The 13,440-nt window shown below is 36.0% G+C and overlaps 1 protein-coding gene across 28 annotated transcripts in view; it reads right to left on the bottom strand.

Moving 5' to 3' along the window:
• The window catches only part of RBM26 (RNA binding motif protein 26), a 95,871-nt gene that overhangs the window by 62,548 nt on the left and 19,883 nt on the right, over nt 1-13,440 (bottom strand). For all 28 annotated transcript variants that reach the window (XM_073014429.1, XM_038007797.2, XM_073014426.1 and 25 more), the window contains exons 2-3: nt 3,304-3,422; nt 1,882-2,018 (exon numbers count right to left, since the gene is read on the bottom strand). In XM_073014429.1, coding sequence (XP_072870530.1) covers nt 1,882-2,018; nt 3,304-3,422 — 256 coding nt within the window. The remainder of the gene's footprint in view (nt 1-1,881; nt 2,019-3,303; nt 3,423-13,440) is intronic.

Raw genomic sequence — 13,440 nt, forward strand, 5'->3', positions numbered from 1 at the left:
AACAGACAAAACTTGAATAAACCACTGCATATCTCTATGTGGCATAAGCAATTGCCAATACAATATCCACCGTCCCTTTCTTCCTAACAGAACCCCTATACTGTTAGGTATGAAATATGTTCAGTTACAAATTACATTTCTAGTCTTCCCAGGCAGATAAAACTGATTGGGATGTTACACGTGGGTATGTGTATACGAAAATATACAAATATACATGTGTGTAAATATATTCAGATAGAGATAAAAATATATTTGAAAATTATTACATTATATGTATTTTATTGCATAATAAAATGTATTATTTATATATAATCTGGAAAAAGCATAAAAGGAGAAAAAAAAACAAAGGTCACAACAGCAACATCTCCTACAATCTCAAAAATGACAGCAGCTACCATTGACTGGGAACCTACCATGTGCCATGTGTGAGAAATAAGTAAAATAATGTATGTAAAGCACCAATCAAGTGCTTTACATACATTATTTTACTTAATCCTCACAAGAATCTTTAGTATTTCCATTTCGCAGCTGAGTAAAATGAGGCTCAGAGAAGTAAAGTTTTCAAGGTCACAAACCAGTGATTTGTAGAACCAAAATTTTAACCAAGATTTGTGTGACCTAAAGCTAGGGCTAAATGCAGAAACATAATGGCTTAACTGCCAACAATTATTTTCACTAAAATTATAGGGTTTTTTTGTTTTTGTTTTTTTTTTAAGACAGGGTCTTGCTCAGTTGCCCAGGCTGCAGTGTAGTGCTTCAATCCGCACCCTCAGGCTCTGGGGCTCAAGCAGTTCTCCCACCTCAGCCCCTCAAGTAGTTGAGACTACAGGCATGCACCACCCCATCACACCTGGCTAATTTTAAATTTTTTTTCAGAGAGATGAGGTCTCACTATATTACCCAGACTGGTCTCAAACTCCTGGGCTCAAGCGATCCTCCCGCCTCAGCCTCCCAGAGTGCTGGGATTATAGGCATGAGCCACCACGCTCACCCTGGCCAAATTATAATCTTTTAACATCAAATTGAAAAGATATAAATTATTATATGACTATTAGGGTGAAGAAAGGAGGTTATAAAATACACACAAAAATTTCAGGACCTCTTGAAGTATGAAGTCAGTTCCACTGTCCTGTGAAGGTCCTTGTGTTTTACTACCTTAAAAACAGTCCCCTACTAAAATGCACGTAGGACAAAAGCAAACAGACCAATTGTCAACCTAATTATTTTCATAGAACAGATGCTAAGACTCTATTTCTGTAAGATATTGTGCAGAGTAAAAGCGGGCCTGACAATACTATCCTTAGAAAGCCAGCATGCTTGTAAGGCTGGCCTTTGGCTGGCTCCTGGGCACTTTGATTTCTTGAGCATTCCCATTACTCCCTGATAAGGAATGGTTCACTGTGCCTGAACTGTTTATGAAACAACATGGTCTACACTGAACATCTGCTTTCCTCCCAGGAGTCTGGAATTTTGGTACATACTAGGTAGGCGGTGCCTGTGGGACCAGTTCCAAGTAAGAACGCTGGGCAGAGTATCTAAGGAGCTTGCCTAATCCCCATGTGTTGTTACAGTTCACTGCTAGGGGAATTAAGCACATCCTGTTGGAACTCTGAGGACTTTAGAAGCTTGCGCTTGTTTTCCACTGGACTTGGCCTCATACACCTTTTCCATTTGCCGACTTTATTTTGAATCCTTTTGCTGAAATAAGCCAGGGCCATGGGCATAATTACATGCAAAGTCCTATGAGTCCTCCTAGAGAAATCATTTAAACTGGGAGTGGTCCTGAGGACTCCCAACAAAAAGATATAGAAGATAAAAACTCAGTTTAGTTATTCCTCTTATGTGTTTAAATAACCTGTAAGGTGTAATACAAATCGTTACCTCTTCTTTCTTTATATCTTTTTCTTGGTGCGGGAAAAATTCTACCTTCAGGCTTCCTGACGATGGCTGCTCTGGAGGAGGTAGGTAACTCTTTGTATTCACAGCATCAAAAAGTTTTTCCACAAATATCTGTGTCTCTAAAAGTAAAACCAAACACCATAGATTAAAAGATATTTGTTAAGATTAATTCCCCGCTTCCACATCTCTTATCTCTAATATGATGAAATATACCTTGACTTTTACAAATTAGAAAATATACTAGTACTGGCCAGGCATGGTGGCTCACGTCTGTAATCCCAGCACTTTGGGAGGCCAAGGCGGGCGGATCGCCTGAGGTCAGGAGTTCAAGACCAGCCTGGACAACATGGTGAAACCCCGTCTCTACAAAAACATAAAAATTAGCCAGGCATGATGGCAGGTGCCTGTAATTCCATATACTAGGGAGGCTGAGGCAGGACAATCACTTGAACCCAGGATGCGGACACTATAGTGAGCCGAGATCGCGCCATTGCACTCAAGATCACGCCACTGCACTCCAGCCTGGGTGACAGAGCAAGACTCCATCTCAAAAAAAAGAAAAAAAAAAGGAAGAAAATATACTAATATCAACAGCTTCCCAACCAGTGTGCAATGGCACAAGTCCTGAGGCAATACTGATTCATGCTATTTTCAAGATGGCAGGGGCTGGAATGGCCGCAGCCTCTGGGTCAGTCACTTCCAGCCATGACTAAGTCTTCTCCATGTAGCCTACTCAGTGTGGCAAACACAAACACTATCATTATCTAGATGTGGCAAGGTGCAAATGCTGAAAAGCAATGTGCTAGGTAAGATTCAAAGCAGTTTCCTAAGCAGTATTAGCTTTAAATAAATAAGCAGTCATTTTCTTAATCTTTTAATCTACATAAGAAAAAATATCAACATGCTTTAAGAATAAGCACGTGGACATTACTGAGAGGTGGCATCCATTTTAAATAAGTTATGGATATACTCAGTAATAATATTGTTTATTTAACTTTGTTAAAATTAGGGCTTCTTACTAAGTTCCTTTAATATTCTGTGGATAAACTTATTTTAAATAACTTTATTTTTTTTGAGATGAGTCTCATTCTGTCACCCAGGCTGGAGTGCAATGACGCGATCTTGGCTCACTGCAACCTCTGCCTCCCAGGTTCAAGCAATTCTTCTGCCTCAGTCTCCCAAGTAGCCGGGACTACAGGCATCCACCATCATGCCCAGCTAATTTTTATATTTTTTGTAGAGATAGGGTTTCACCATGTTGGCCAGGCTGGTCTTGAACTCCTGACCTCAGGTGATCCACCCACCTCAGCCTTTCAAAGTGCTGGGATTACAGGCGTGAGCCACTGTGCCAAGGCTTAAATAACTTTTTAAAATATAGTAGTATTTTCAAACCAAAGATCTTACCTTTCTGAAGAAATACATCCAGCTGATCAATACATAATGCCTTTAACTCTTTTTCACTTTTGTCTTTCTTTACCAAAGCCAGAACATATTTTGCTAGGGCAGATGGATCTGCATCACAGCTAAAGAAAAAAACCAACGTTGAAGAAAATTTAGCCAACTGCACATTCTACAAATTCCAGTTACAAACTGAATTAGTGAGAATAACAGTTAAGTGAGTTAATACATGTAAAAAGCACCTGGGTCACAGAGGACCTTGAAGAAATTTAAGTTCTCTTTATACCAACACTTCTTAATGCTATGTGTAGCCATTTTATTTCTTAAAAACATACCCATCAGTATATTAGTTTAAACAGCAAAAAAACAAAGTCTAGAAGTGGATCCAAACGTACTAGGAATTCAGATTTTATAAAAGTGGCACCCAAACCAACAAAGAAGAGATAAATTATGCAATAAACGTGTTGAGGCCAGGCCCAGTGACTCAATCCTGTAATGACAGCACTTTGGGAGACTGAGGTGGGCAGATCGCTTGAGCCCAGGAGTTCAAGACCAGTCTGAGCAAAATGGCAAAACCCAGTCTCTACCAAAAGAAAAAAAAAAAAAGAAAAACAAATTAGGTATGATAGTCTGTGCCTATAGTCCCAGCTACTCGGGAGGCTGAGGGGGAAGAATCATCTGAGCCCAGAAGTTCAAGGCTGCAGCGATCTGTGATCGCATCACTGCATTCCAGTCTGGGTGACAGAGTAAGACCCTGTCTTAAAAAAAGAAAAGAAAATGTATTGAGACAACTTGGCAGTTATCTTTACAAAATAAACTTGGAAACATGTTAGAGGAAAACACAGTTTATTTAACCCTGGAGTAAGAAAGATATAACATCCATATATCAAAAAAGTAATGTGATTATTTAAAAAAAAAAAAAAAAACTCAGAATGAAGAGTCAACAAATGAAAAACAAGCTCAGTTTATCTCATCACAAACAGGCTAATTCCCCTAACCCACAGTGTTTTTACCAAGACCAACATTATACGAGAAAAAAAGACAAAGGATATGAATAGATGCTAAACCATAAAATAAATAAAAATGATTCCTAAACGAGTACAAATTCAACCTCACCCATAAGAGAAATACAAATTTAAGTTACACTGAAACATTTTTCAGTTATCAGGTTGGCAAAATCCAATAAATACGAAAATATATTCTGGTGGCAAGACTAATGAAAAAGCAATTTTAAACATGAGCTGGTGTGAGTGAACTGGTAGATGATAGAGTATTCTGGTAGTATCAAAGTCACAAATGCAAGTTACATCTATGAATTCTACAGATATACTCACGTGTTCAAAATGACATGCGTACAAGTTACTTATTGTCATACTGATTGTAAAATCAAAAATGTGCACATGTCCATTTAGAGAGGACTGGAAAAATAAACTGTATTAAAATCCACACAAAAGAATGACATGAAGCAAAAGGATACAAGAAACAGGTAACGAAGTTTTCAACCCTTAAGGAAATCTTCATATCAATTTATTAAATTTAAAATGCAAGACAGAGAAAAGGTTTGTATAGTATGTACCACTTGTGTTGGGGGAGAAGGGAGAAATCTGGCTTATATATATGTGGAAGGATAAATAAACTACGGCTATTTGGGCAGGATGATAGTACGAACTATAAGTAAAGGAAGGACAGGGTCAGAAGGGAAAGTTTTAAAAATAATAATAATAATAATTCTATGTATTCATAGAGTACAATGTGATATTATTTTGATACCTGTATGCAAGGTGTAATGAATAAATCAGGGTAATTAGCATATCTATAACCTAAAACATTTACTTCTTTGTGTTGGGAACATTCAAAATCTTATCTTCTAGCTATCTGAAAATATATAATAAATTAACTATAGTTACCCTACAGCGTTAAACACCACTAGAACTTACTCCTCCAATCCAGCTGTAATTTTGTATCTGTTAACCAACTTCTCCCTGTCTCCCTACCACCCTTCCCAGCATTTGGTAACCACCATTCTACTTTCTACTTATATGAGATCAACTTATTTAGCTTCCATATATGAGTGGTAACATACAGCATTAAGCTTTCTGTGCCTGGTTTATTTCAATTAACAACATCAGGATGGAAAATGTTTGATGTCTGAACTATTTTCATCCAATTCAAAAAAATGATATAATTGTTTATAACTAAGCTAAAATTATTATGTAGGTTTTACAAGTTAGAGTAACTAACAATAAAATAATAGCAGTAGTTAATTACTAACACTTACTCAAGACCTAGTTTGTGCCATGAACTGCATTTCTAATTTTACATACTATATTGGGCTCTCACTTTACTGACAAAGGAACTGAGGTTCAGAGAAAAGCTAAGTAGACCGCCCAAGACTATATAGCAAGGAAATGAATCAAGATTTAAAACTAAATCTCATACTCCGAAGTCCACATTCTTAACCACCACACTAGACTGCCTCTTACAACGAGGTGCCAGAAACCTGACTTCCAATTTACTTTTTAAACACTTAGAGTTACAGTCACTCCCTATTCACCTGATTACTCCTTTTAAAAGTCATCCACAGCCAAGCGCAGTGGTTCACACCTATAATCCCAGCACATTGGGAGGCTGAGGTGGACAGATCACGAGGTCAGGAGTTTGAGACCAGCCTGCTCAACATGGCGAAACCCTGTCTCTACTAAAAATACACAAAATTAGCCAGGCGTGGTGGCGGGTGCCTATAATCCCAGCTACTCCGGAGGCTGAGGATGGAGAATTGCTTGCACATGGGAGGTGGAGGTTGCAGTGAGCGGAGATCGTGCCACTGCACTCCAGCCTAGGCAACAATAGCAAAACTCCATCTCAAAAAAATTCATCCACAATGCTTCCACCTCCCTGTATCCGTAGTTGCTGCCATGACACAGTCCATGCTCACCTCTTCCTGTACTCTCTCCCCTTCTTAGCTTAATTTTCAAAGACCATTATTTCAAGCAGTCTCTAAACAATGCCTCAACCACGTATGACTCATGGTCCTCTTACCATCCTTTCATCTATCCAGCTGGGTAAAATGCCAACAGAGAATCAACCCCTCAACTTAGATTTAATTTCATAGCTTGGCAGCATAAAAACAATGGCTTAATTTCACACCCATAACATAAGTGAGGGTCAGTAAATAATATTTTCCAAGGATACTGACGATACAAAAAGGTTTACCAGTAATAGCTTTAAAAGGATATAATAAAGATATTAGGAAATCACAGTAGGAAGATGACTACAAATGAGCACAGGGAAAGGATAACTTAATAATTCATTTGAAGAAAAAGAAATACATACAATGATATATTTGACATGACATCCTTCAATCTCATCTGTTAGCAATTTTAACTAACAATAAATACAAAATAGAGATTCTACATGTTCTACCTAAAGTTGAGAAGCAGAATGTTAATAAAATAACTGATACACATCAAAGTAAAGCTAGCAAATACTGCAAGACACATAGAAAACATCTCAATTCCTATATGTTTCTGGCATATAATAGTTCTGTAAGAGTAAACAGTAACATATGTCACTGAAACAAAAAGTACATCTTAAAGAGTGGATAGCTTTGCTTGCACAGAATTTGTACAGAGAAACTTGACTGCAAGTCAATCAACAGATGGATTTTACTTATTATAAAGACCACAAAGGCAACTGATAAAGTATCAGAGATAAGAGCTCCTTTCTTAATGAACTAGTAGTTTATTGTATATGCTATAAGACTCACTTGATCAACATCACTGTGGTTGTTTTACAGTACATCCTCAAAATCTTCATTCCTCCCTTCAGAAAGGTAAAGCCTAATTTCCTACCCCATGAGCATAGACTCTATTTAGTGACTTGTTTTTTAACAAATAGAAGTGACAGTGTGTTTGACTTCTAAGACTAGGTCTTAAAAGTTACTGTGACATCTTCTTCATGCAGGCTTTCTTTCTTTCTGTCTCTCTCTCTCTTGTTCTACAGAAATCACCTGCTATGCCCCAAGGAAGGACACTAAAGCAGCCTTAGGGAGAACACCATGTGGCTAATAAATGTGGCCTTCAGTCAATGGCTAGCAAAGAACTGAGGCCTCTTAACCAACAGCCACATGTGAGTGAGCTTGGAAGTAGATTCTACTGTCCCAGCACAACCTTAAGACTACACGTGTGCCCAGCAGCTTGACTACAATCTCATAAGGGACACTGAGTCAGAAATATCCAGTTAACTTGCTCCAAATTCCTGACCCACAGAAACCGTAAGATAATAAACGTATGCCATGTCACCAAGTTTCAGGGTAATTTGTCACTCAGGATTCACAGATCAACTTTTCTCATAAAGCTATTTCCACTTATTTACAAAGATTTGAAATGAGTTATGATCTATGCAATAAGAAAAAAAATCCACTTCAATGGTACAAGAGATTTTTTAAATACTTTCACTTTTTCTTTCAAAAATTTACTTTGATATACTTATTTCAACATTTTTAAATAAGGAGATTTAAGACTTTCACTTTTTCTTTCAAAAATTTACTTCCATATACTTATTTCAACATTTTTAAATACAATGATTTATGATACACTAAATTTTGGTTTTATCATCATCAGCATGGGAATACTCAGATCTATGATGAAATAAGGATGAAGAATTGGAATAATAACCTTTTGATGTATCTCGAGATATACTTACATCTGGCCATCTGGTAATACTGTATGAGACCATGAAACAGATATCCTGAATAAGCACAATCAACTAGACATCAACCAAACTAGACATCAAGCTAAACCTATTTCAATTTACTGGAAATCATTATGATACGTAATACTATTACTGCGTTTTATTGAACTGCTGTAAATAAATTCAGTCTACACTAAGTCTAAATGCTGTAATTTAATATTGGTTTGGGTGTCATGGTGAATTTTCAACTTATTAGTGGTTTTTCCAGTAACTTACCTGTCATTTTTCAATTCTCTCAACAAAATACCAAATCTGTTTCATTTTCACACCATTATTTTTTAAATAGGACATTTTAAAAATGAATTAAAATGTTAGCAGCTAAAAATCTAGAGGAAGCCTTTCATGATTTTAAAAATTATTATGGTCTATAAACCAGTTTTATAAAACAGCAAGACAGAATTCCAGAAGAATCTCTGCTCAACATCTTCTGTAGAAGCAATCTGAACTGAAACAAAAACCATTAGCCACAACAAATAAACTACCACATACAGTTCTAAATCCTTGAAATAATCTGAAAGGCAGATGACTTTTTAACATGTGTTAAGAGTTCAAATTACATAGAAGCAGGGTTAAAATTTCGCATTTAATGGCAAAACAACTGAATTTGCATTTAGGAGGCAATTTTCCTTAAGTCCTATAAGAAGTTCCATTTTTACTTCAATATTTTTGAAAACAAAAAGCTGAGTAAAAAATATAGACCACAGAAATTTAGTAATATACTGAAATGGTATATATCAGGAACAGAAAGGCAAAACGTATGTTCTCTTTTCTATTCGTCTTAAGCATTATATTATCTGAACATCTAGTAATGATGTTATGCAAAGTCAATTAAATATTCAAATTACCTAATTAAAAAAACTATATTCATATAGCAAACTATTTTTAAAAATTATCTCCATGGCTAGCAAGATTGTTCGAGGTACTTTACTATACCAGTTGCCACTGGTGATAAAAGGTCTGTAATTTGAATGATCCGTATCTTGTCAGAGCTAGACTTTTCTTTATCCCTGCTATACTGCTAGCATCCTGAAAATGCGTGAAAGAAAAAGTAGAGCTGAAATTGCCTTACAGATCAAGGAAAAAAAGAATCAAGTTTTGAAAAGTACTTCTTAGCTCCCAAAAACAACAAAATCTGCCAATAAAGTAGGATTCTGACCACCAAGTGCTCCAACTGCAATTACTCTTCTGCGTGTGTTGGGGTTGGTGAGGGGACAGAATACAAACAAAAGCAAAAACTACAAAACAAGGCATGAGATGTGACTTAACAATAGCATTTGCAGAGGGCAAACAGAAAGTGAACAACTTAAGTACTTTAATAAATGGCTAAGTTAAAGGAAATGAAAGTGTGAAATGGCTGGGAGGAAACACAAACTCTAAACATGCAATAAACAGAAAACTGAGAACTGGACAGGAAAGAGTGCTGCTCTCCTATGCAGTAGAGTGTTAGTGCTTTCAGTTCTAGGTACCACCTTTATAAATCCATAAACAAACTCAAACAGATTCTTAGAAAATGACCAAGATGGTACAGGGATGTCATTATTAGACGGTTTTCTAGGGATTCTCAGCCTAGAGAACTGAAATGTCAGAGAGAACTTGGTAAGTCTTCAAATAATTGAAAGGTTATCACAAGGAAAAAGGATTACATTTGTCCAATATATCCCCCAAGGAACGTAACTAAAGCCAGTAAGCAGACGCAGCCAAACAGGTTTTGGCTTTACAGACCTTTTTTTTTTTTTTTTAAATAATCAGAGGCCTCCCAAAGGCAGAACAAACTGCCCGAGGGTTCTCCATCATTAGAATGGTTTCAAGCATAGGCTGAACAGCTCTTGGCAGATAAGCACTGGATTGGATAGTAAATCTCTCACAAATATCAATGCATATAATCATTAGGTTTAAATTTGTTCATGAGATATTGTGCATATATATGAAATATAAGATAATACAGTAGTCTGTTCAATTACTGACCTACAAATATTAGTAATAAAAAAGCATTTTTTAAAAATTACACTGTAGATAAAATATACCCTACAAAAATTCTGAGACATATTAATAGTTACTAAGCAAGAGAATATACGTACAAATATCTGTTTCACTAGATCAATGGCTCATTTCTGTCAGGGATTATCTTTCATCTTCATATAAAGTTCGATGAATAAAATAAGAAAATAAGTATGTTGGGTTTGGTGATTATCGTCCAAATATCGCATTCATTATTCAAGAAAATTTTAAAAGCACCTACTCTGTCACTGTTCTAGATCCTGAAAATACAACTTTTAGAAATGTCACTGTTGCCACAGAATTTACATTGGTGGGTGGGGGGAGACAATATGCATATTACACAAACATAGGTTTATACTATGTATTGTCAACATGTGCTCTGAGGAAAAAACCAGGTTGAAAGGATAAAGTGTAAAGGAGGAAAAAGGAAGAAAGGTAAGGAGAAAGAAAACAGAAAAGATAAAACAAGTATTATTTAAGATCATCAAGGAAGGACTCTGTTGAAGTGACATTTAAACAGGGATCTGAATTTAGATAGGGATGGAAATGGAATGCAAGCATGCTTTATGGCTATCTAGGAAAAAAAAAAAAAAAAAAAATTTAAAAAGCCCAGGCCAAGGGAACCTATCAGAAAGAGCCTAAGGCCTACTTGACACATATGAGGGATAGGAGTCAAGTGAAATGGAGCAAAGTGAGTATCCATGAACACTGGAGTTTCCAATTTTAATTCTCCAAGGATTTCAAATTAACTGCTTCAGTGAGCTTTGGCAAATTAAATCTCTAAATCACTACCAAGTCATTCACATCAATGATTTTAAAGGCATAAAAATAAAACTTTGTCAATTCCTGAATATACTGTGTTAACGACACAGCTAATAAAGCTTTTTTTCCCATTTTACTTTTTTAGAGACAAAGTCTTGCTGTTACCCAGGCTGGAGGGCAGTGGTGCAATCATGGTTCACTGAAGCCTTGAACTCCTGCCAAGAGATCCTCCCACCGCTGCCTCCCGCGTAGCTAGGACCACAGGTGCACACAACTACACCTGGCTCATTTTTGTTTGTGTGCAGAAATAGGGTCTTGCTCTGTTGACCAGGCTGGTTTCGAACTCCTGGCCTCAAGTGATCCCCCTGCCTCGGCCTCCCAAAGTGTTGGGATTTACAAGTGTGAGCAATAGTGCCCAGCTGGCATCTTTGTTTTTTAAAAAATAGTTCAGTTGGAGACCTCCAGCTTCATGCATACCCTTTAAAAGCATAGAAGTGACTATCTAAGAAGGTCATTCTCTGCCAACTATATCTGGGATGGAGAGGGAAATACACACACTAAAGTTATAGAAGCCAAAAATAATACAGAAAATCAAATGTTATAATAAAATATCTTTAAAAACTAAATATTCTTAATAAGAAACAAATCACCTTTAGAAATAAAGGTCATACTAATCCCCCAACACACTCATAGTGTGTTTTAGTTTTTGAGATTTTCAAAACAGTAATGAGACCGTAAAGAAATCTGTAATACTCCAATACAATATTTCAAAAAATTTGTTTTGCACGAGTTTCTTGGAGACTTTAGACATTTAGTAGAATGTAACTCACAGAATTTAACCCAAGCTTCCATTTTCAGTAATCTTGAAAAGGAGCTGGAGGTGGCAGTGGGAATTAAAAATTAAATTTAAATATGTTAACTGAGTAACTTTAGAACACGGATATGCACCCACGTCTGTTCCTTCCAAATTTTCATTTTATATTCAGGAAAAATATCTAATTTGCATCAAAGTCATGATTTTATATTCTGTACTTAGAATTACTCTTTTAAAAATCCAAATTTCATTGCAGCAAGCGTAATACATACACTGAAATTTTCAATTGCTGTAATTTATTACATGCTTCATTCAATTCGAACAAGAAAACAAAAATAGATTACTTATATACAGCAATTAGTTACAGCAAATACTCATTAAGAATTATTATACACCCAGTTCATTCTACAAAATAAAATCATCTAAACATGATCCATCCTTGAGCATCACACATTCTATTAATACTTCTTCATCACTGCAAAATGTATCACAATACATGTAATTACAACACTGAAAACTACTGGCCAGTTCTTTTATTCCCCCACATCACTCCAAGAAATAGCAGTGATTCTAAAAGTGATTCTAGCAGTGATTCTAAAAGTGATTCTAGCAACGATTCTCAAATTTTTGGTATCAGGAGCCCTCTATGCTTTACAAATAAGGAACCAGTCCAAACAGCTTTTTATTTAAAAGAGTTATATCAATATTTATTAAGAATTAAAATTGAGAAAAAATTTAGTTTAGTTTGAAATAATAAATCCATTGTAACTTAGCATAAAAACCCTATATATTTGTTTGAGTAATGAGAAGAAGAATTTATTCGTGCAAACAAACAGGAAGCCTATATGTGGGGCTGGCTTTTTTTCTGAATCCAGGAGTTCAAATCATATCACCAGGACTCTCTATTCTGCACTTTCACTTTCAGAAAGGCTCTCTATGTGTGGCAAAAATGATGGCCCCCAAGCAGTTCCCGGCTTACATTATTCTCACAGTTAGTGAAACCAGAAAAAGGAGGCTACTCTTCTCTCCCCCAGCATCCATACTGGCCTCTGAAAATGACTCATCTTTCCCAGCTTAGGCCATATCCCCACTGCAGGTTAGGGATGGGCAGAGCTCTATGATAAACAGCCTCACCTGAAATTAAATACCATATTTTTTAAATTAAAAAAACCCAAAAACTATTTTTCCAAAATAAAACACAACTTTTCTGAGAAGAGTGACCACGTTTTACACTTTTTGCAAATACTTTTGTCTGGCTTAATGGAGGACAGGCCGATTCTTATATCTGTTTTTACATTCAGTCTGCTATGATATGTTATATTGCTTGAAGCACATGAAGAAAAACTGACCTGATGCAGATACATAGTTGGAAAAATAAGGACCTCATAGACACCATGAAAGGCTCTCAGGAAATTCCAGGAATCCTCATACCACACTTGGGAACCATACCTTTAGAAGTTACATAACTTCTAAATTAAATTAAAAAAAAAAAAAAAAAAAAAGGAGTGTCCATTAAGTGTCAAAGACCCAACAATCAAATCACAAAACCAAAGTAAAAGTTTGTGCTATTCAGTGCAAAGAGCAGCAGCCCAAATGACAAATTAAGCACAGATCGTTGTGGTTATAAGTATGGTTATAACATCAAGCCACAGAATTCTCTCTCTCAAAAAAAAAAAAAAAAAAAAAAAAAAAAAAAAAAAAAAAGGTGGATCTGCAATATGGTAGCCCATGACTAATCTTCATATTTAGGTTTTTTTTTTTTTTTTTTTTTAATTCCTATTTATAGTTGAGGAAGAATTGAGTTCCCTGAGAAAAGA

This window comes from Chlorocebus sabaeus, chromosome 3, assembly GCF_047675955.1.
Source record: "Chlorocebus sabaeus isolate Y175 chromosome 3, mChlSab1.0.hap1, whole genome shotgun sequence".
NCBI lineage: Eukaryota > Metazoa > Chordata > Mammalia > Primates > Cercopithecidae > Chlorocebus > Chlorocebus sabaeus.